This window comes from Aricia agestis, chromosome 5 (assembly GCF_905147365.1).
Source record: "Aricia agestis chromosome 5, ilAriAges1.1, whole genome shotgun sequence".
Classification (NCBI taxonomy): domain Eukaryota; kingdom Metazoa; phylum Arthropoda; class Insecta; order Lepidoptera; family Lycaenidae; genus Aricia; species Aricia agestis.
In genome coordinates, this window is record NC_056410.1 from 19,533,354 (window position 1) to 19,553,391 (window position 20,038).

Consider the following 20,038-nt stretch of genomic DNA (forward strand, 5'->3'; position numbering starts at 1 on the left):
GTACCCACTCTGTGGTGACATTTGCCCACCGGTCAGGATGCATGCGGCTGGTATAACCCGCCCAGTCCCACTTTAACTTTGCAGCTTTCATGCCGACGTCTTTAACACCTGTTTTTATACTAATATTTTTAATGCGAAAGTGTATCAGTCTGTTACCTAATTAGTCGTGCAAAATGCACTTCGTGGAACTTGCAATGTTTGCATTTCGTGGCACTCTCTTCGGTTGTTTGTCCAGTCGGTTGTAGACATTGGGTCAACGCATGGAGCTAGCGCATTCGGCCGACGTGTAAAGTACGGTATGTAGCTCCTAACATAAGGCCAAATAGGTGTCTACGCGTTGACCCAAATCCCAATGCGCTAGCAGCTAGCTCATAGCCCAATGTGTACAACAGGCTTCAATGATCAATCTCGGGTCAGGCGTACACGGTACAACTTACTTTGCCCTGCCTACGTAGTAGGTATTTCCGTCACTCTAGCTATATTATTTTAGCGGTCAAATGAACGAGACTTACCGTTATATACTGTATTATATTTCGATGGATGCAACCTAATAAAATAAAGGATACGTATGATTGTTAAATTCCGAAAAAGTTGCGCTCCTAAACTTTTTTCCAGAGGAACGCGATAGAAGCGCGATGGCAGTATTTTCGTGCGCGAGGATAGAAGACAGCTATAATAGGCTAATGGACGAACTTCTACCTGTTCAGTGACCCAGCTATATCTAACTATAGCGATACTGAGAATGCATGAGGTAATAGGTTTGTTTTTTTTTATGAAATAAGGGGACAAACGAGCAAACGGGTCACCTGATGGAAAGCAACCATCGTCGCCTATGGACACTCGCAACATCAGAAGAGCTGCAGGTGTATTGTCGGCCTTTTAAGAGGGAATATAATATAATAGTATGGGCTCTCTTCTTGAAGGTTTGCAGGTCGTATAGGTCCGGAAATACTGCTGGTGACAGTTCGTTCCAGAGTTTTATGATACCTACGAATATTTTGGCGCGATGTTTTTAAAATGTGAATTTAGAGCTTTTAGGTTCTATATTATTGAAGACTATTTATACTAATACTATAACTTATGGTGCATATTTAAATGGGCTAAAGGGACACCTCAAAAATATCCAATTTCCGCCGATAGATATGAAACAAAGGCCACTCACATCAAGCTGTCCCGTGAGAGTTCCCCGGTGAGCCCCGGTCGGTCCAAGATGTACCTACGTGTGTATTTTACGTTTTTAAAGACTACAACTGATGGATTCAGAGACATTTAACGACGATTAAACTTCAATAGGAAGAGTTTGACGAATAATGTAAGTAATCAAAATTTTCATTTAACTATACAGCTAAGTACTTAATTAATATTCGTCTCTGAGTGCGGCAGTATGCACGCCGCCTTCTTTTTTAAGTCGGTTAAAAATAAAAAAAATCATAACTAAAATACGAGTCTACTTGGCCACAGATTCGAAGAAAAATCTTTGGGGCTTTGGGTGAGACAAATAAGGTACTTACTTACTTATTAAAATATATTATTTTAAATTGTTATATGGCTCTATTCATGATGTTCTGCCGATAATAGAGGAAAAATTCTAAAAAAACAAGTCTAAAAGTTATTTCCATGGCAAAATAACAAAATTTGTACTTACGTGCTTCTAAGTGAAGTCGTAGAATACCGTACCTTCATCAAACCATCATCGATTTAATATCGTTGGATTTAGTACTTAGTATAAGCAAAAACTGGTGCCAAAACAACTTAAAACGAACTTTAACTGATAAGACGTGACAGTCGATAGAGTAAACCAAAAAATGTTTGTCGGATTTAAAAACGACAAAAAAGATATACTTAATATGAATCATGACATAAAACCGGAATAAACCGTTGTGTAAACGAAATAGTTATTATTAAAATCGTTTTATAAGTACTTAATCAAACTAAAATGCACTTACCTTGCAATAAGAAAATGGTGCAATCCAATAATGCGCATCAAAATATATCAATCACTTTGCACAGGTAAACAAAACAAAAATTCACTCTTTTTACAACCAAAAAACTTTATAAAAGACAAACAAAAAATTACATTTCTTAATTCTCGTTTCTACTTTGCAAAAAAGCTGCTAAACTTATTCTAAAGTTCGTTAAAAAACAAAAAATAAACAATAATAAAAGTTCGTTCGTTCGTTCGCGTCGTTCAACCGGTTGAACAAGACAGTGACAACTGACAAGTGACAACTGTGAACTGGCTGCGACCCAGTGTTGCTAGCACTATTTTTGTAAAACTACTAAACTCACAAAAGTGATACGAAAACTACCACAACAAGACAAACTCAGACATTTTTAAAATACTTAATGAGCATAATTACAGTTATTAGCTTTTATTGGATACACACATATTCTCTTTTGTTTCTTTTCCTTATGTCTTATCAAATGAGTACGACTTCCACTATGGCACAAGTGCCACAGACCACAAGACACGGATTGAAAGGTTAATGGGAGAGATTTTGTGATCAAAGTGTGCTATTTATATTACGATCTATGGGGACTACCGTTTTTTTGCCCACTAGTTGGCGCAACTGTCGACTAAGGTCCGAAGTATAACTATTAAAGTAGATTTTAATATATAATAATCAAGAATCGCGTTTTATTATTATTTAATTAAAAAAATAGTATGTGGGTGAGACCGCCAATTTTTGATAATTTGACACTGAATTATTGCGTTGGTAGCTTAGATACTTCTACTACACTACAATAACTACATACTAAAATGGTAGCGAATTTTTATTTCTACGCTACCGTAGCGTTGAGAAAATCATAGTTATCTCTGTAAATAATACACTATGTTGTTTGTATTATAGTCCCAAACATGGCACTTTTGCGTACTCACATGATGCATTGATAGTTATATGTTAAACAGTGATACTTACTTTTGTGTCAGAAAAACACTTCCTTTGAAAAAACTGTGTACTACACACAGCCCGTCTGTGGTTCAATGAAATGTCGAAAAATGGCGGATATTGCGAGATTTTCCATAAGAATACATAAAAAATCAGCGTTGCCACCTCCACTATTTTTAACCTTCCCTAACACTTAACGACAATAATAAATGGGTATTATTGATGACGTTTAAAAAGTGGGGTAGAATTGATGTTTCTAACAATTCATTTGATTTTGAAAAAATTATAAAGAAAATTATCTTCAAATACTATATAAAATTAGGTGAGGTAATAGTCATTTATATATGTATTCATAACATAATATCCGATTTATCTTCAAATCTGTCATACTTACTGCTACAGCGACAGTTGGAGTACACCTCTTCCAAGTTCCACGGCGGATGGCTTATTTTAAGCTATTTTCTTACCTTTTTTTATGTTTAATTGTAAATATATTTTTAGACTGTGATTTGAACCGAAATAACTTTAATGCATTCTTGAGTGTTTTATTTTCTTAGTTAGAATCAGTTTTCGAATATATATCTTATATTTTTAAAATACCTAGGGCGGAGAAACATTATTACCAAATCAGCAAAGATTGGCGGCCTACCCATGTATCTACTTTTATTTTTGCTTCATAACTTTTTAATATTTAAATATTTTTAATTTCGCTTGCAAAGTATTTACATCGATCAGAAAACAATTTTTTTTCAATTTTACTAAAGGAATCGTTTTCGAATAGGTAAATTAAATAAATAATAATTATTAATTAATCAGTGTCACGAAGACCGCAAACACTTGTCAAAATAGTATTTTTTAGACCTCACACGACACTTTATCTGCTTAATTTTATCGAAAAGCGTTCTCACGAAATCACAGTAAAACTTATGAATACTCGCAGTGCGTGTCTACCGTGTTTACGTTATTGACAAACAGCAATGCCAACATGACGGCAAAGGAAGTTCTATATTTCGATGAAACGCACTCGTTTTTTTCTCATACTATACCGCACAGCATTTTTGTCGATTGGCAACTCTCAACACAACTGTCATTAAAGTTTGGAAGTTGGAAAAAAGAAGAAGAAGAAGAACTGGCGTTTGCGGGTATGTTTACTTTGAATTTTACATCGTAATAAAATAAATTATTGTTTTTTGTGTTATATTGATTGACTATATAGTTTTGTTATTTAAGTGCGTGCGGGCTACAACTCACAAGGTGCTTGTATTCAGTAACTATGGATTAGTGAAAATTTAAAAACTTGTCAATATAAGAAAATATTACACAAAAGAAGATTGATGTATGTACCTAAGTATGTTCTTTGTTATATTATAATATAAAATGATAGTTTGTTATGTCTATGCATGTGAATTGTGATTTGAAGTAATGTTTATCCAACCTTACAATAAATAATAATATCTATGATAATATTATTATGTATCGTACTGTTTTAAATGTACTACTCACCAAGAGATGGCGCTGCACTACTCGTAACTGGTAAGTTATTGACTAACGGTGGTATGAATAAAAAAATCTTAGTGAACGTTTTAACAGCTTTCTAACTAAAATGTTCACTAAAGTTAAAAACCGTCTTATAACACTCCATATGAATAAACGCTTGCTAAGCCTTCGCTAGGTAAAATACCTTTAGATGACGTTTTATAAGAATTTTTTTTGGTAATGTTGGCAGTGTGTCAATTTATTGTATTCCACAGATTAAAAATTGTATTCAATGTGTCAAAAATAAAGAGTAAAGAAAAAATAAATGAACTTTATGGATTTTATAAATCATAGAGCAAAGTAGACTTTGACATTGGCAACTCACTAAGGCCGCCATAATAAAAGAAGAAGAAGAATAATGAAAAGAAGGAGAAGATAACTAAAAATACTATTTTATTCTGTTTTACTTTTGAGGCCTACAATTAGTGCATTTGACACAATGTATCTAAGGGTACAGACGGACCGCATTTCAACTGCAATCTAACCGCAAATTGCAGTTCAAGTGCAGTTTGAATGCAGTTGACACGACTGCAATAGAACTGCAAACCAAACGCGCAGTTGGATTGCAGTTCATTTGCAGTTGGCGTGCAGTCGTGTGAACTGCATACCGACTGCATCCAAACTGCACTGCTGGAGAGCGGACTGTGCGGGCGGGTAGGATGGTGCAGTTTAGATGCAGTCAGTATGCAGTTCACACGACTGCACGTCAACTGCAAGTCTGCAACTGAACTGCAATCCGACTGCGCATTTGGTTTGCAGTTCTATTGTAAGGTCTACACAGATGGACCGCATTTCAACTGCAATCCAACCGCAAATTGCAGTTCAAGTGCAGTTTGAATGCAGTTGACACGACTGCAATACGACTGCAATAGAACTGCAAACTAAACGCGCAGTCGGATTGCAGTTCAGTTGCAGTTGGCGTGCAGTCGTGTAAACTGTATGGTTTGCAGTTCTATTGCAGTCGAATTGCAATCGTGTCAACTGCATTCAAACTGCACTTGAACTGCAATTTGCGGTTGGATTGCAGTTGAAACGCGATCCGTCTGTGTAGATCCGTAATCGTGACAACTGGATTTAAACTGCACTTGAACTGCAATTTGCGGTTGGATTGCAGTTGAAATGCGGTCCGTCTGTAGAGACCCTTACTGATTCTTGAAATTGCAATAATGTCAGAAATCGCGATAATACTCGATATTGCGTCCATTTTCAGTCTCTTAAAATGGTCTTAAAGTAGGGCCGAGGCTTCACTAAAGTTTGCGAACTCTTATTTGACGTTTCGCGCCTAAACAACTGTTAGCAAACGTTTATTCATATCGATTATGCTTAAAATGTTCTTAAAATAGGTTTAAAACAGGCGCGCAATTTTTTGACAGCTGTCACCTTAAAAAGGTGTTAGAGCACTGTTAGAGAACCTTTATTCATATTAAATTTTACAACAGGCTTATAAAGCTGTTGTAAACCTTCGCTAAGTTTTTATTCATACGACCGTAAGTATATATTTTAAGAGGAGTCCACACCGTCCTTTTTTCCATACAAACGTTGTCCCCTGTTTCCTCCCTGGATAATGCTAGTAGAGTTATATTTTTTTTCCTTAATATCTACGGCCACTAATACAATGTCCCTATGTTTTGTTTTTTTTCATCATTTAATTATTAAATAAGATATGAACGTTCAAAAACCCAAAAAAATGGCCAGATTTTCAGCTGTGTTCAAACGTCCAGAAAACAGATTTGGCTAGATTATACAAAAAAAGCAAAACATAGGAACACAGCTCAAGCCTTATTTTAATCTTTAATGAAAAAAGTACTTAAATCGGTTAAGTTTTGGAGAAGGAATCAGGGGACAACGAATCGTTGATTTTCTGGATTTTCTGCAGTTGTCTCTATCGCGTTCTGCGGTATAGGCTTGAGGTAAGGGAGACAGCTATAGATATTACACGTACTTTTTTTTCATTTCTCTAGCCCCTGGTGTATCCTCTTAAGTCTTGACTATTGTATGTTACGTAACATAGCAAAATATAGGACTGTAATTTAAAATAATTTTAAAAAAGTTTGCAAAATAACACTGGTGTTGTGAGGCTACTTATATACTTATATTATATTTTTTTGTGGGTAAGCTCGCAGCTGTAGCAGTTAGCATGGAGTGATCTAATTTTATGATGAATTCTTTCTAGTTCAGATTATTAATTTTATCAAAATATAATACAATAACTTCAAGGAATTGCTTAAAAGTATTTTTTGAATAAAAAGACACTCATAATATTTTGGATTCATTTTATTTTCAATAACATAAAAATGTTATGTTTCCAGTTTTACACATTTCAAAAGTAAATTTCTGTGGGTACCAATGGTGAATAAAACCTTAAATTCAAGATTTAAATACTATTGTAGGTACTTGCGTCCAATGACTATAGTCACGAACACATTACAACAACTCTTTTTTCACTTATTTCCAAATGTTGCAACTTACATTTGTACGAGCACAAGTTTACTACCATAGCAGTTTATTACAATTATATTTAACAAAATATAATCATCATCATCAGCCGTAGACCTTCACAGCTGGACATAGGCCTCATTTAGACGAACGCCAGGTGTAACAATATAGTAAGCAAAATATATATATTGTAATAATTTACTCATTTGGACGAATCACGCAATTTGAATTTTGAATTTCAGATTTTTTTGTGATATGCTCCACATATTATTATGATATTTTCAATTTTTTATACAAACAAATTTATATTTTTTTACCTAAAATTTGGTAAATATGTAAAAAAGTACTATTTGGTCGTTCAAAAATCAATGTTATGATTCATCCAACAGCAATATGCACTACAATAAGTAGAACTAGCTAATTGGAATTGAAGGTCCCTTAAAAGTATGTAATTTAACTGGTAAAGCTGCGATCAATTAGTCCTCCGGCACGGGAGACGTGAACGTATCGACTTTCATCGAGTAATTGACCACTGCTTTATATAAGACTAATTTTATTGGTTTTAATAGTCAACTAACTCTAACGAGGCGTCCATATCATAGCTTGAAGTAACATTGCACGAGTCACCGAACTTCCATAGAAAAGTTAGTGAGAGGACAGTTTACATACAATACTAAGTTAAATAATCAGTTATTAAAATTTTTATGAGTAAAGTTATTACTGATTTATAAGTATGAGTAAATTTTACAATACTAAAACGATTTATGAAATATGATGTCACCTACTACACCGTTATGGGATCTTAATTCCATTTTAATGTAATTCTCCTCAATAAATAAACTATGAATTCACACATTTTTGTTGCAAAATTTCAAATACTGGGACGATACTATTATGTTATGTCTTGTAAACGTCTAAAATATTTGACTAAAACTGAAAAACAACTTGCAATTTAAATTGATTTACATTGTCTATGGCATATCCAAAATTTTGCAGCTAAAATGATCATTTGTGACCTAATGATACTCTTACAAATCAAACAAACCAAACATTTGAAAATATGTGAAATAAGATCAATACAATGCTCATCGACAATATCATTTACCTATTTTAGTTCGTTATTAACAATGCATTAAACTATGTTTTCAATAACATCTACAGATAAAATAAAATTATCTATTGTTTATTGCTTTATACAGAACACTGTAAGATGAAAGTAGCGATGTAAGATGAGCAAAGATTGATTCTGTGAGACAGTATTTGCAACTTGTACGCTACAGAACCTCAGAACACAAGGTGGTTTAAGTAGTTCTTTTTTCCTAGAAAATTTGATGAATGGTCTTAATAAAGACATTTTTTTGATAATGAATAAAAATTGCTCAGTAATTTTGGATTTATTTTTCAGAATACTAAATTATTTCTGATTATTGAAATAAACGTAGGTTCGGTTGAGAGTATTTGGTCCCTGTGTTCTGAGTGCTGCTATTGCTTGTGTCTGTCATTCTATATACATGTAAAACCATGTGTAGACTTTTAATTTAGTAATACTACGCTAAAACTGGCCATCATATAAGTATCTGCCATGTTCTAAATATAACTAGATAATATAATATACTTATCTAATTTCATATTTACAAATAATACAGTTCATTACACTCTATATAGAAATTAAAATATATTTCTATCATTCTTCGATTCACATAACGCAAAATAATTTAACAGAGTTCTTTTTGCACTCATTTACAATATAGTCGTGTAACTTTCGTTACGATCTGCCAATCCCAGACTCACTTTAGAATATATCACCCAAATAACGAAAGCGAGTAACCCCATACTCACATGTCCTTATATTATTATCTTACTATTTAAAAATGCAGAATATGTGAAAACGTCAAGGAATATTTTACATTAGCGGCAGTTGAACGTTATAGTTCGCTCGCATCTGTTAGGAACTATAAGATTCATGATGCCTCCCCCCGCGGCCGCGCCGCCCTAGCCTATATCGTACAAGCGACGCGCGCGACGGTCCGAACTAGAACGAATAAAATAAATTCTTCGTATTTACACCGAGTGAACTATTCACAAATATGGACACAAAAAGGAAATCTAATTGAACGTTACCACTAACTCGAATAGAAGTTTATAAGACAATATTTAATTTAAATTTGTGTTAAGAATTACCCTACCGTTTAGAATATAGGGAGTTCTGGGGCGCCGCCGGGCGGCGGTGCAAGGAACTACGACGCGGGGACCGCTGCCTCGTCTTTATACTTTAACTATACATTATACCTATAAATGTTCTCCTGCACAGTTGTTGCAACGGTACTCGGTGATGACGTCGAGTCTCGCGACCTTCCAGTGAATGGCTCTCCATAAGCGTATAGAGATTCAGCGAGTATGGCGTACTTATAGACAGGTGCGCACACGCAACGCCATCACCGGCGGAGAAGGAACTAAAATCTAGTATCACAATATTGGGCTCCGATGCCTCGGGGAGCTGGCTCAGCGACGGACACGAGCGAGTCGCCCGCGTTGACGCATCGAAAGCGACCAAGACTAAAGTCAAAAATCGCCCAAAGCAGCTTGTATTCGTTGGGTTGAGGCCCTCGTCGGAGTTCACTCGAAGAGCGACAGGAGATCCTCGGAGGAGGGTGCGCGGGGCGGGTGCGAGCCGGCCGACGACGATGACGACGGCGGCGTCGCCAGCAGCTCGCCCAGCGCCGGCGCGTCGAGATACGACAGCAGCTCCATGGGATCCACGTTCGTCTCCGGAAGCAACTGTAAGGAGATTGTTATCGTCAGCACTAAAGTCTTAACAACAAAATCCCATGGTATACGCATTTAAAGGGTAAGTTCCCGCTGCAAAGTGACGTGTGGATTTCAATGTAACTTGAATGGCGTTTCATGCAACGCAACAGTTGGCCGCTAAATGCTTTCCTGCTGACATATCTAGAAGATGAAAATACTCACATTAAGATTATCAGTGCCCTCCCCGTCGATAACGGCGGCGGGGTCGAAGTTGAGATCAGCGGGGATGTCGACGTCGGTCAGCGGGTGGTGGTCGACGGACGGCGGGCCGGGGGTGTGGCCCGGGGTGTGGGAGGAGCCCGGCGTGGCGCCGCCCCCGCCCGGCGTGTGAGCGGATCCCGGCGTGTGCGGTGTGTGAGGTGTGTGGGGCATCTGGAATGATATTGTATTGAAATATCTTCGAAGGTAGGACAAATCGTGGTTATTGCGAGTCCAAAATTTATTGAATATATGGGACCTTGCGAGTAGGCATCAAGCGTAAATACGCGCATTCCAGATCTCCACATCCAGTCCACGGGAGCATATTGTTAGCATATTAAAAACGAAGACGTCGAATGTATCGGGCCTACGCGTGAGACGCAAGTAAATATGCGCTATCCAGATAAAGGTAGACCATGGAATCATTTCACCATAACGGAATGTTTAATTTAAATGTAGCTCACCTGCTCATTGAGACTCTTCTCCATTGCATTCAGCGGATCCAAGGAGTTGACGCTATCGTTCAAATGAGACAGCGGACCGTTGCCGGCGAACTCGTTACTTCCTGGACCGTTATTCATACTGTATTCGTAGGTCTGGCTGTTTGAGCCCGAGTTTCGGTTCTGGCCCTGGTTGTAGGACGAAATCATGGATCCGCTAGCGATCGTGTTCATATCGGGAGGCAAGTAAGGTGATAGGGCCTGGTTCATGTCCCAATTGTTCATCGTTGGCATGTTCATGGACCCTGGTGACACAGCTTTGCTTCTTTTGCCGCTGTGATCATTACTGTTATCGTCCTCCTGCTGCAAGTAAAAAATACATTGTTAGACATTCCGAAAGTCAATTTGTCGTTTTAGTAGTGCTAACTGTTAACTCAAGGGTACTGCTACTTACCTTAATGCCAGCATTGGGAGACATCTTTGTAGCTTTCCAGTTCGCGCCACTGTCAATCGTCACTTCTTCGACATCGGAACTGTTAAGCGTGTTCAGAATGCCCCACATGTATTGATCCACTTCTAGACCTTCCAACTGAGCCGGTTTGCTATAAAATAAAATAAAGTTTAAGTTAGTACTGCATCGATGGCCGATAGTTATTGTTTATCGAATAAAAAATGTACATTCAATGAATACTTACTTGCAAACAGGACATCGCCATGACCCCCGCTCGCAGTTTAGTTGTAAGTACGATTCTAAGTCGAAACACTGTATGTGTTTGCATTCGTGTCCTCGCGCCGGTAATGTTATCTTCTTAAATGTAATTGGACACTTCAGTGAAACCTTAAGGGCAGTCTGTTCCACGCTGTCCCTATCGTTAGGGTTATTGGAATTGTTATTTCCATTAGGCGGAGTTTGATTAAAGTTCATTTTAATTTTAGCGATGCAATGGTCGGCGGTGAGCAATCGTTTTCGAAGAAGCCCCTGCAATACGCTCCTGACGCTCGGTCGATGCACTAATTGCAGCACAAACAGGTGAGACTGTAAAACAGAATGCATTCGTTAGGATAAAGAAAATTGCGCTGCTGTGGAATAAATAAATAATTCAGTGTTCGTGAGTTATGTGCAGAAAACCTCGTCATAATAAATAATAATATACTTACACAACAACACGCAGAGACAGTGATTTGTATCGTGTTTCTGCCGGGCTGGCATACTTCTTTCAGGTACAGCGGTTTGTGTGAAGTTTTGTTTTCCCCCCTGTCGATCACTAGCGGCGTCGCATTCACCGACACTTGCACGCTGGCGGGCCAGTTGGTGTTCATTTGCCGGTCCTCATGGTGGAAACACTTTAGTTGCAACTCAAGATCCGATCTGTTGAACAATTCTCGATTAGATTTTGTATTTACAATAAAATTTGATCTTAAAATTCTTAACAATGTTCAGTACAGATTAATAACAGGAGATATGAACTGTTGTAAGTAACTAAACATTGTTAAATGTGAAAAGAGTAGAAAATTACCTCCAAATTAATGTCGAATGGACTGTAGGTTTTAATTGGAATACATGATTGCTAACTGCTAAATTATGTTCTAATCTAAATGGCGGCAATATAATACCATCTCTTACAGGGAATGTTAACCGGAGCTCGTCATCTGGAAACAAAAATAACAATCAGTTAAAATGAAATATTTGATTAGATGACTTAACGGCATTCGATTGTTGACAACTTACTTTGTTGCATGCTCATAGGCGGTTTAAGATCATTGAAATGCGGTTTCACATCGGCATTGGGACTTATGTACGGTGGCATACTGCTCGCCGGCGTTAGCGGAGGGGTTGGGTTTCCTGGTACAGGACTGTGCTGGTAGTTCATGTTAGTCCTCATTGCGACCTCCTGCGCGAACTGCCCGCTGTACTGACTGTTATATTGCGCATTACCAGCTTGATGTTGCGAAAATTGATTGGGCACTCCACCGTTGAAGTATTGGCCTTGATTCGCATATGGCGGCGTCGTCTGTCTCATCGTTCCTCTTATTGTACCTCCGAAATTTCCACTGGGTCCTAGGGGTTGCTGCGGAGGATATTGGCCTTGGAAGCCCGGTCGGCCGCCGTATCCAGTCGGATATTGTCCCGGGCCGAAGCCGGGTTGCCCACCCATATACTGCCCCTTCCGCGAGCCCATCAACATGGTACCGGAGGGATACGGAGTGTGTCGCCTCTGGTATCCGGGGCCCATTTTGGCCGATCCGCCCATTTGTGCAGGGCCCATCTGCGAGGACATCATATTGGCGTGCATGCCCATGTTGGCCATTTGGGCCATCGGGTTCATGCCGTTCATGCCGGCGTTGGACATCTGCCCCATGCCGGTCATGCCGTTCATTCCTCCGTTGCCTCCCATACCCATCCCCGTCATCGAGGAATTATGGTTGCGCTGCTGACCGTAGCCATTCATCGCATTGTACTGGGGATTTCCCATATTAATATTGTTTTGCATCTGAAACGGAGAAATTGAAAGATTTAGCGAATTTCCGGATGTTTCCTAATGACGACGAAATAAAGTCACTTAACTTTAGTTTTTCTATAGTTTATTACCTGGGAAAAGGGCTGCGAGTCCTGCATCGCGGCCGTGGTGGCCGCGGCGACCATCGCGGCGGTGGCGCCGAACTGCGCGTTGTCGCCGCCGCCGCTCATCGCGCCCGCACCGCCGGCGCACCCATAGCCGCTGGTGATCAAAACATCACTCATTAATCGGGATTCGGGAGCCATAGCTGCTGTCGATCAAAACCATTATTAATTACATCTGTCGCAGTTTAATGCAATATCCCTCTAGTCAACTCTCCAATCTCAGTGTCACACGAGGCAGTCGTTGAAGGTAAATAATAACGTGGCGTGTAATACGGCTTCAGAAGTGTAAAGTATTAAAAGTATGAAATATGTATGTGATTACTGATTTCAATACATTTTATTTCAGTGGACGATATGAGTTTCTATTATATTGCAAGTGGCCTTGCAACGAACGTTCATTCCACACGTTAACGCGTATTAATAAACACAGACTGGATATTCAACCCAAATTTTATCGACACAAGATCTTTTAACGCTCGCCGAGATTTTATTTTATGAACAATGAGAGTAAAAAAATCAATATGGTCGTGTAGTGAGTGACGCGTTGTTACCCCTGTGTTTCTCGGGATGATTTTTTGTATATAGTGCCGGAGTGGGAGACCGATTCATGTGAACTGCTTTTGGGGCGAATTCCCGAGCCCACCGAGGCCCTTTCTAATAATTCCCGACAAACACTCGCACGGGCTGCCCATTGTTACAACTCGGGCGAGTTAACTTGACACCTGGCTTAAATTTTACCCCTCCCTCGCTTCCCCGCGCAGCACCCCGCTCTCGTCGTACGCGTCCAGTAGCGTTAGCATATTATATCTGTTACCGTTACACGTGTGTTATTGAGTTTGCGTTTCGGAGTTATTTGTTAGTAGTTAATGGTTATTGTTTTTGGATTTTTGTTGAGTTTTGTTGTGTTATTTGTTAGTTGTTACATTTGAACGTTAAATTTGTTAAGTTTTTGTTATTCGTATTAACGTTTGAACATTGCCGTGCGTCTGTGGTATGAATTAGCTACTCACGGAATATATTAATATGAAGCTAGATACAAATTATCGGACGCATCTATAAACCTCGTATTCCTGCTGGGGAACCCTTGGGCGAGTCCAACTCGTACTTGGTTAATACTGTGGTTAGTGTAGCCCTATAAAAATAACTTGTTCCGGTAACGTAATTTTTTTTTGAAATAACTTAAAATAAAAAAACTTTTTTTGCACTCAGTACTTAAGAGAAACGTCAATTGAACCAGGTGTCATGTTAATTCGCCCGAGTTGTACTGCGTATCAGTTGTGAACAATATTGTTATGAAAATTTTATACACACATGCATGTTGATGACAAAATGTCGGTAAATATTTCGTTCGACGATATTGTTAATGGTTTTAAAAATACTTTTTGACTATTACTTATTAGGAAATATCGAATTCGGTAGAATTACATAATTAATTTTGATTTTACATTATGATGACGACAATTCCTAATTTTTAGGTTTTGTAAATTGCAGCCTACAGATATGTAGTTTTAAAAAGTTAACACAAATCGGCTTAGTAGCAACGACTTTAACTTAACAATATTTTGATTGTATAATTAACACTTAACTGCTAAAGTAAATAAACATAATACTAAGTAGTGCCGACAAGCAATAAATACACGTTGAACAGCGCTCAAGTCGTCGCATTGCATTCATCGTATGATTTACAAGGGTCCTTCCTTAGGTAAACTTGGGTCGACCTACACTTCTTTTTATAGTTTTGCCTGAACCTTTTTCTTTTATGCCGATGTATACAAAAAAATGTGTTCTGCATCCTGGTGCGCTTTTTGTCAGCGATACCACATCCGAATAATTACTTACGTTCGACTCAAAATATTTGGAATTATCATAAAGGATCGCTTCCAGCATTATTTCAACACATTGAAATGAACATCTTGTCTTGATTTTGAATACTTTCATTCATATTTTCTAGAATGTAGTCATCCTACGATCGTTTATACATAACGTTTATTTAAAAGCTCGCATTTTTGTTCGCACTGGAAGGTGTTCGGCATTCTATTGGAAGATGTGCGAGTAACGAGGTAGGTATTTTGATACATAGGTTGCCGTTAATTTTAGATTGTTGCGCAGACGCGGTGAATTCTTAGCTAATTGGCAATGAAGATAATCACGTGTTGAATTAATTTCTTCGAAAAAATCTAGCGCGTTATTATTAAATACCGAAGGTGAGTCTCTCTGGTTGTTTTCATGAAATAGTTGTGATTCAATTACAACGATAGTTATCGTAATAAGTGTAATCGTGTTAAATATGGTATTAATTGTTGGTAGTGTAGATGTATATCGTGCAGCGTGGCTTGTTCCGCCCTTGAGTTTCGACGACAGTTGGTCACCCCCGTTTAAATGCCACTTCACATTGTGGCCTGTGTGCACATTGCAAGCATATAATAGCATTAACGTTTTGATATTTTCGATCGATAATGATGTAACTATTGACGAGGCGCTAGGCGGACGATAAGCAAATATATGCGGTATTCGCGGTGAATGTCTTTTTCGAATGCACTTGGTGACTAGGTGACTAGTTGAGTAGTTAATAATTTAATATCAATAAACGACAGATAACTGATTTATAAAACATATATAAATATTGTCTAGGTCGGACAAAGACATTGAATAAATGTACGTGTGTGCATAGTTCATTACTTCTCTAGACAAAATAATCGAATAACACGCAAGTTTGTTTATATTTTGAATGTTTTATTTGTTTTATATTACGGACGGCTTAATAAGCAGATTGAATTTTATGCAGTTTATTGTACCTTAACATTTTTATTGTGACGATATTATCTTTACTACTTTATTTTGACGACTTTTTAAGCGCTGCAACTGCAAAATTTAAACAATATTTTCGTTTAAATTACTCGTCTAATAATCATACAGGACTTATTTTGTCAATTGATGTCTGAATTGGGAGAATGAATCATGGTTGAAGGAGCAAATTCCGAGGGCTGCGAACGGCGAGCATTCTGGGGTGAACACAATGAGGAAAGGGTCGACTCCAGTCGCTTAGGGTAAGTACGCGTCAATATGGGCTTTTATTACGACGCGACAGATAATTGTTTTTTTTTTTGTAAAAAATAATTACAGTATTTTTCAGAAATAATAAAAAAATGAAAGCAATTTTGGACTGTGAGAATACATCCACGAACGTTAACCAACTGTCTCCGATACTTCAATGGCTTTTCCCACGCCTACTTAAGTAGTTACTTTGAACCCAATTTATTATGTAACCCCACATCGATGCGGTCTGTTAATACAATATTTAGATTTGGTATGTTTGTGAATTAATGTTTGAAGCTTGTATAATTTTGTTAAAAAGGTGAACCCGAAACAAAGCCGTTTAGTTTCTTAGCACCTGCCCACTTTTTTGTCAGTTTTATGTAAATAACAGATACAGTCCAAACGGTTATAGAATTAATTGGTATGAAAATAAAACATTAATGAAATTTAAAATTTGAACGATAAGGCGGTGAAAATATATTTAATGAGCGATGTGTTCGGTGTGTTAATGTTTTGTTTGTTTGTGTTTATTGTGTGAGCTAAAGTGCAGTCACCGCTTGCATTCCCATTGCGCGCGAGTGTGTGTGAGTGTGGACGTGTGAGTGCGGCATGGTAGTGTGCGTAGCTTTGTATGTGTGCGTGTTGGGTGCCGAAAGCGTTTGTGCGTGTGAATGGAGGAGCACATTTCATTTCTTTCATTATAATTGCAGCGATGCTCACCGCGCGTTTATAGTTACCGATGTTTAGCGCTTCAATTTTACATTATTCAGGAATGTTATCAACATTTTTAATAATTCTATTTTATATCTTATCTGAAAAACGTTTTTTTGTTATTTCAAGTTGATTTTATATTTTCGATTTTTATTGCCTGTTAAGAGCGATAAGCGAAGAACAGGTACGAGTCACGTTTCGTTTCTGTTTCATATGTAAACAAACTTGTTTCGGATAAGATAAGATGTTAGGTCATTTAGTACGTTTTCATCAACGGAAATTATGAAAATTAATTTACTGAAATAACTAAATTGTTGCTTACGAGGTCTTATTTTTTGGGTTACGTTATGGGTCTACAATCATTTTGTTTTGGCGGTGGTAATGAGATTTGGCTTACCTTGGCGCGTTGACTCTGTAGCCTATGGTATCCTGTAGGAACTGCCGTTTGTCGGGAGCCTGCGCTCCCGCGTAGTTGTAGTTGGCTCCCACGTACCCAGCCGTGTTACCAGAGGTCGCCGTCCTGTTGTTGTTCTTCACACCCCCTGAAACGATGAACGCTCTTATTTATTCTGAATCTCGAAGAATTTTCTTTTTTTTCTCAACTCGTCGAACTTTCTTTTTATTTTTCGTCGTGTTTAATTAGAAACTTCCTCGCAATACTTCGAGTTCTCCGTGACGAGTAGAATTTTCTGTTATCGTTTGATGGCCGTTTAGATCAAGGTGATCACCGTATCGTCAACACTACGAACCGTTCATCGTTGCTTCCAGTTTTATTTTGCAATGTCATATCGTCAGATTTTTTTTACACCTCCGAAGTTTTTATTTATGTGATTCACTTCAAAATATTTTTGTTAGTCGATATTTTATGTGAATATTATTTTTCTATATTTTTGTCCTTTATTTTCGTTATTACAACTCCGATAGTAAACGACGATGAACGTTTCGCGACGTCGACAAGTTGCAATAATTTTCTTCGTAGCAGGTTCTACGACTTTCGTAGCACCTCCTTGGCGGGTGCCTTGTAAATATTTTTTTCTGTTTCAGATACCCTCTACGGCGATATTATTTTTTTATTTATTATTTTTACACACCTGAGTAACTAATATTTTTCTAATTTTCTTTTGCACATTTGCACTTAATATCCGTTGATTTTTCAATCATCAATCTGTTCACAATTTTTTATATTCACTAAAATCCAATTTTGTCAATGGCAATCCTTTTTAGTGTTTCACTGCACTCAACTTCATAAATATCGTAACATCCAAAATATCACTTCACAGTTCGAAGGAGCATCCAATAATCCAGAGCACAAAAATTTTTTCAGTCACTTTTTTCAAGTTTTCGATAATAAATAAATTATTATCGTGCACTCACAAGTTCAAATCCACCGGAACATCATAGACGTGGTTCACGAACGTCGTCAGCGACATCACTAGCGTGGAACGACCGAGCGTTCGACCGTCAAAGGTAACACTGGCTGGCGAGCCGGCGACGGTGAGTGAGAGGTTGCGCCGAGGGGCGCTCTCCCCGCGCGAGGTTGCCAGCTCGCCGCGGTAAAGTGGCGCACCCCCCGCCCCGCGCGCGCCGTCTCGCCCCGCGCTCGGGTCACTTCGGCCGCTATCGTCACCGATTCGGTTCCCTACCCCACCTTGCGTACTCGACGTTTCACGTAACGGTCCTCAATCGAGCGCGATACTGCGAGTATTGTGGTCGTGGCGTTTCGCCGCTTAATGCTCCATTTATTAATTATGTACAATGATTACACTAGGTCATCGATTTACTCGTACACGCGCTTAAATATGCGCAATTAAGTATCTAACTACACTCGAATGTTTTGACACGGATTCGGACGTTTAATTTCTACCTGAGGTTGAGACAATATGTGTCGAAATTTTTTGTCCACGACCGAATGTCGAAAACCTGACTTAAGGGGCAATCTGGGAGCGTCCGACTGCATCGGCCGTAATAATTACCGGCAATAAACAATGGTCTTGGTCGCTACCTGCGACGTTAGAGGACGAGTGGCTCGTCCTGCGATGTCCTATCGATGTCCTCGCTTCGGCGTCACAGTGCATATATTTCGCGCACGTCTTCGACCAACTTGTTGATTTATTTATGTCGCCGCTGACGTTTCCACTCTTCACAACATTTACATTATGGCATTATCGCTTTGAATTCTCACAATGCGATTTGGATTTTTTGATATACTGGATCATAATAATAAATTAGACATTTATATTAACTTTCAGCTCACAAATTATTGATGTTTTGTGTAATGCTAATGACTGACGAATAGCTTACATATTATAGACAAATTGTAATAATTTATAGCGGTTGCCGGCTACTGGATTTGCTTAGTCGTGCGTCAAACGAGCGATCGATATAGTTTTCGTCCGACCCGCAGTGTGGACTGGAAAGTCGGGAAAGCGGCTGCGTACGCGCAACTGTTTCGTCCGCGTTCCGATACACTCCCACCACGAGAGTTCATTCACAAAAATCACAACCTCTACGACGCGCGAGGTTTCTATGACAGATTTACGAGTCACCACTATTTACCGTTATCTTAAAAATTTCAATCAAACAATAATCGAACCTACTCGTGTTTTAAAATCATAAATATCTTCATTGTTCAAACGAAAAGATATTATGTACCTATTATTTTTATCAAACATAATATTAACAGACAATATGGCTTGAAAACAAAAAAAAACCGAAACCGCGATAGTAAAATATAGAAAGCAGTAACTAAAATATTATGAAAACGACAGGCAAACATAATTTTGTTAAAAATTTGCTTATCTACTGGATAATGACTGTACAACTCACAAAATAGAGATTATTCTATACGTAATTGATTTGCGAGGTCATCCAGCAAAGGAAGTAGGAATTGAATAACAAAATAATATTATAATATGCTTTATTATTGTTATCAGCGTCGCTTAGTATCAATTGGTTGATATGGACTACATACTTATTATAGTGAACAAAATATCATGCATATGCTTTGTTTTATAAAATAGGTAGAAAGATATCTTGTAACCACCTTAAAAAGTAAAACTAATTTTAATCCTGTTATTTTTTAAATCCATCCATACTAATATTATAAATGCGAAAGTCTGTCTGTCGGTCTATCTGTTACCTCTTCACGCTCGAACCGCTGAACCGATTTTGCTGAAATTTGGCATGGAGACACTTTGAGTCCCGAGAAAGGACATCGTCCCGGAAAAATGTACGGTTCCTGCGCGATAAACGAATTTTGGCGCAACGGAGTTGCGGGCGTCATCTAGATATGTATAAAATAATTTATTAATGTAAAAAAGCGATCATATGATTGCAAAATTGCAGGAATGACAACGTTA

The 20,038-nt window shown here is 38.2% G+C and overlaps 2 protein-coding genes across 2 annotated transcripts in view; both read right to left on the reverse strand.

Moving 5' to 3' along the window:
• The window catches only part of LOC121727149 (branchpoint-bridging protein-like), a 56,502-nt gene extending 54,290 nt beyond the window's left edge, over positions 1-2,212 (reverse strand). Inside the window, exon 1 of the mRNA XM_042114827.1 lies at positions 1,947-2,212. The gene's annotated coding sequence lies outside the window, so the exon portion shown is untranslated. The remainder of the gene's footprint in view (positions 1-1,946) is intronic.
• Positions 2,213-6,683: 4,471 nt separating this feature from the next.
• LOC121726823 (zinc finger MIZ domain-containing protein 1) lies at positions 6,684-18,140 on the reverse strand. The gene is made up of 11 exons (XM_042114382.1): positions 17,771-18,140; positions 17,077-17,221; positions 12,900-13,029; positions 12,039-12,801; positions 11,827-11,959; positions 11,468-11,678; positions 11,005-11,345; positions 10,764-10,911; positions 10,334-10,672; positions 9,834-10,043; positions 6,684-9,641 (listed from the first exon to the last, which is right to left on the reverse strand). Exons 3-11 carry the CDS (start codon positions 12,996-12,998, stop codon positions 9,480-9,482), a joined length of 2,406 nt encoding a protein of 801 aa, XP_041970316.1. The 5' UTR covers positions 12,999-13,029; positions 17,077-17,221; positions 17,771-18,140; the 3' UTR covers positions 6,684-9,479.
• Positions 18,141-20,038: the final 1,898 nt, after the last annotated feature.

Excerpts from the sequence above, each read along its gene's own strand:
- LOC121726823 (XM_042114382.1), bottom strand. The coding sequence starts at position 12,998 with ATGAGCGGCGGCGGCGACAACGCGCAGTTCGGCGCCACCGCCGCGATG. Across the intron at positions 12,802-12,899 it reads ACTCGCAGCCCTTTTCCCAG|ATGCAAAACAATATTAATAT; the intron begins GTAATAAACTAT and ends TCTCCGTTTCAG. Across the intron at positions 11,960-12,038 it reads GCCTATGAGCATGCAACAAA|ATGACGAGCTCCGGTTAACA; the intron begins GTAAGTTGTCAA and ends TTTTGTTTCCAG.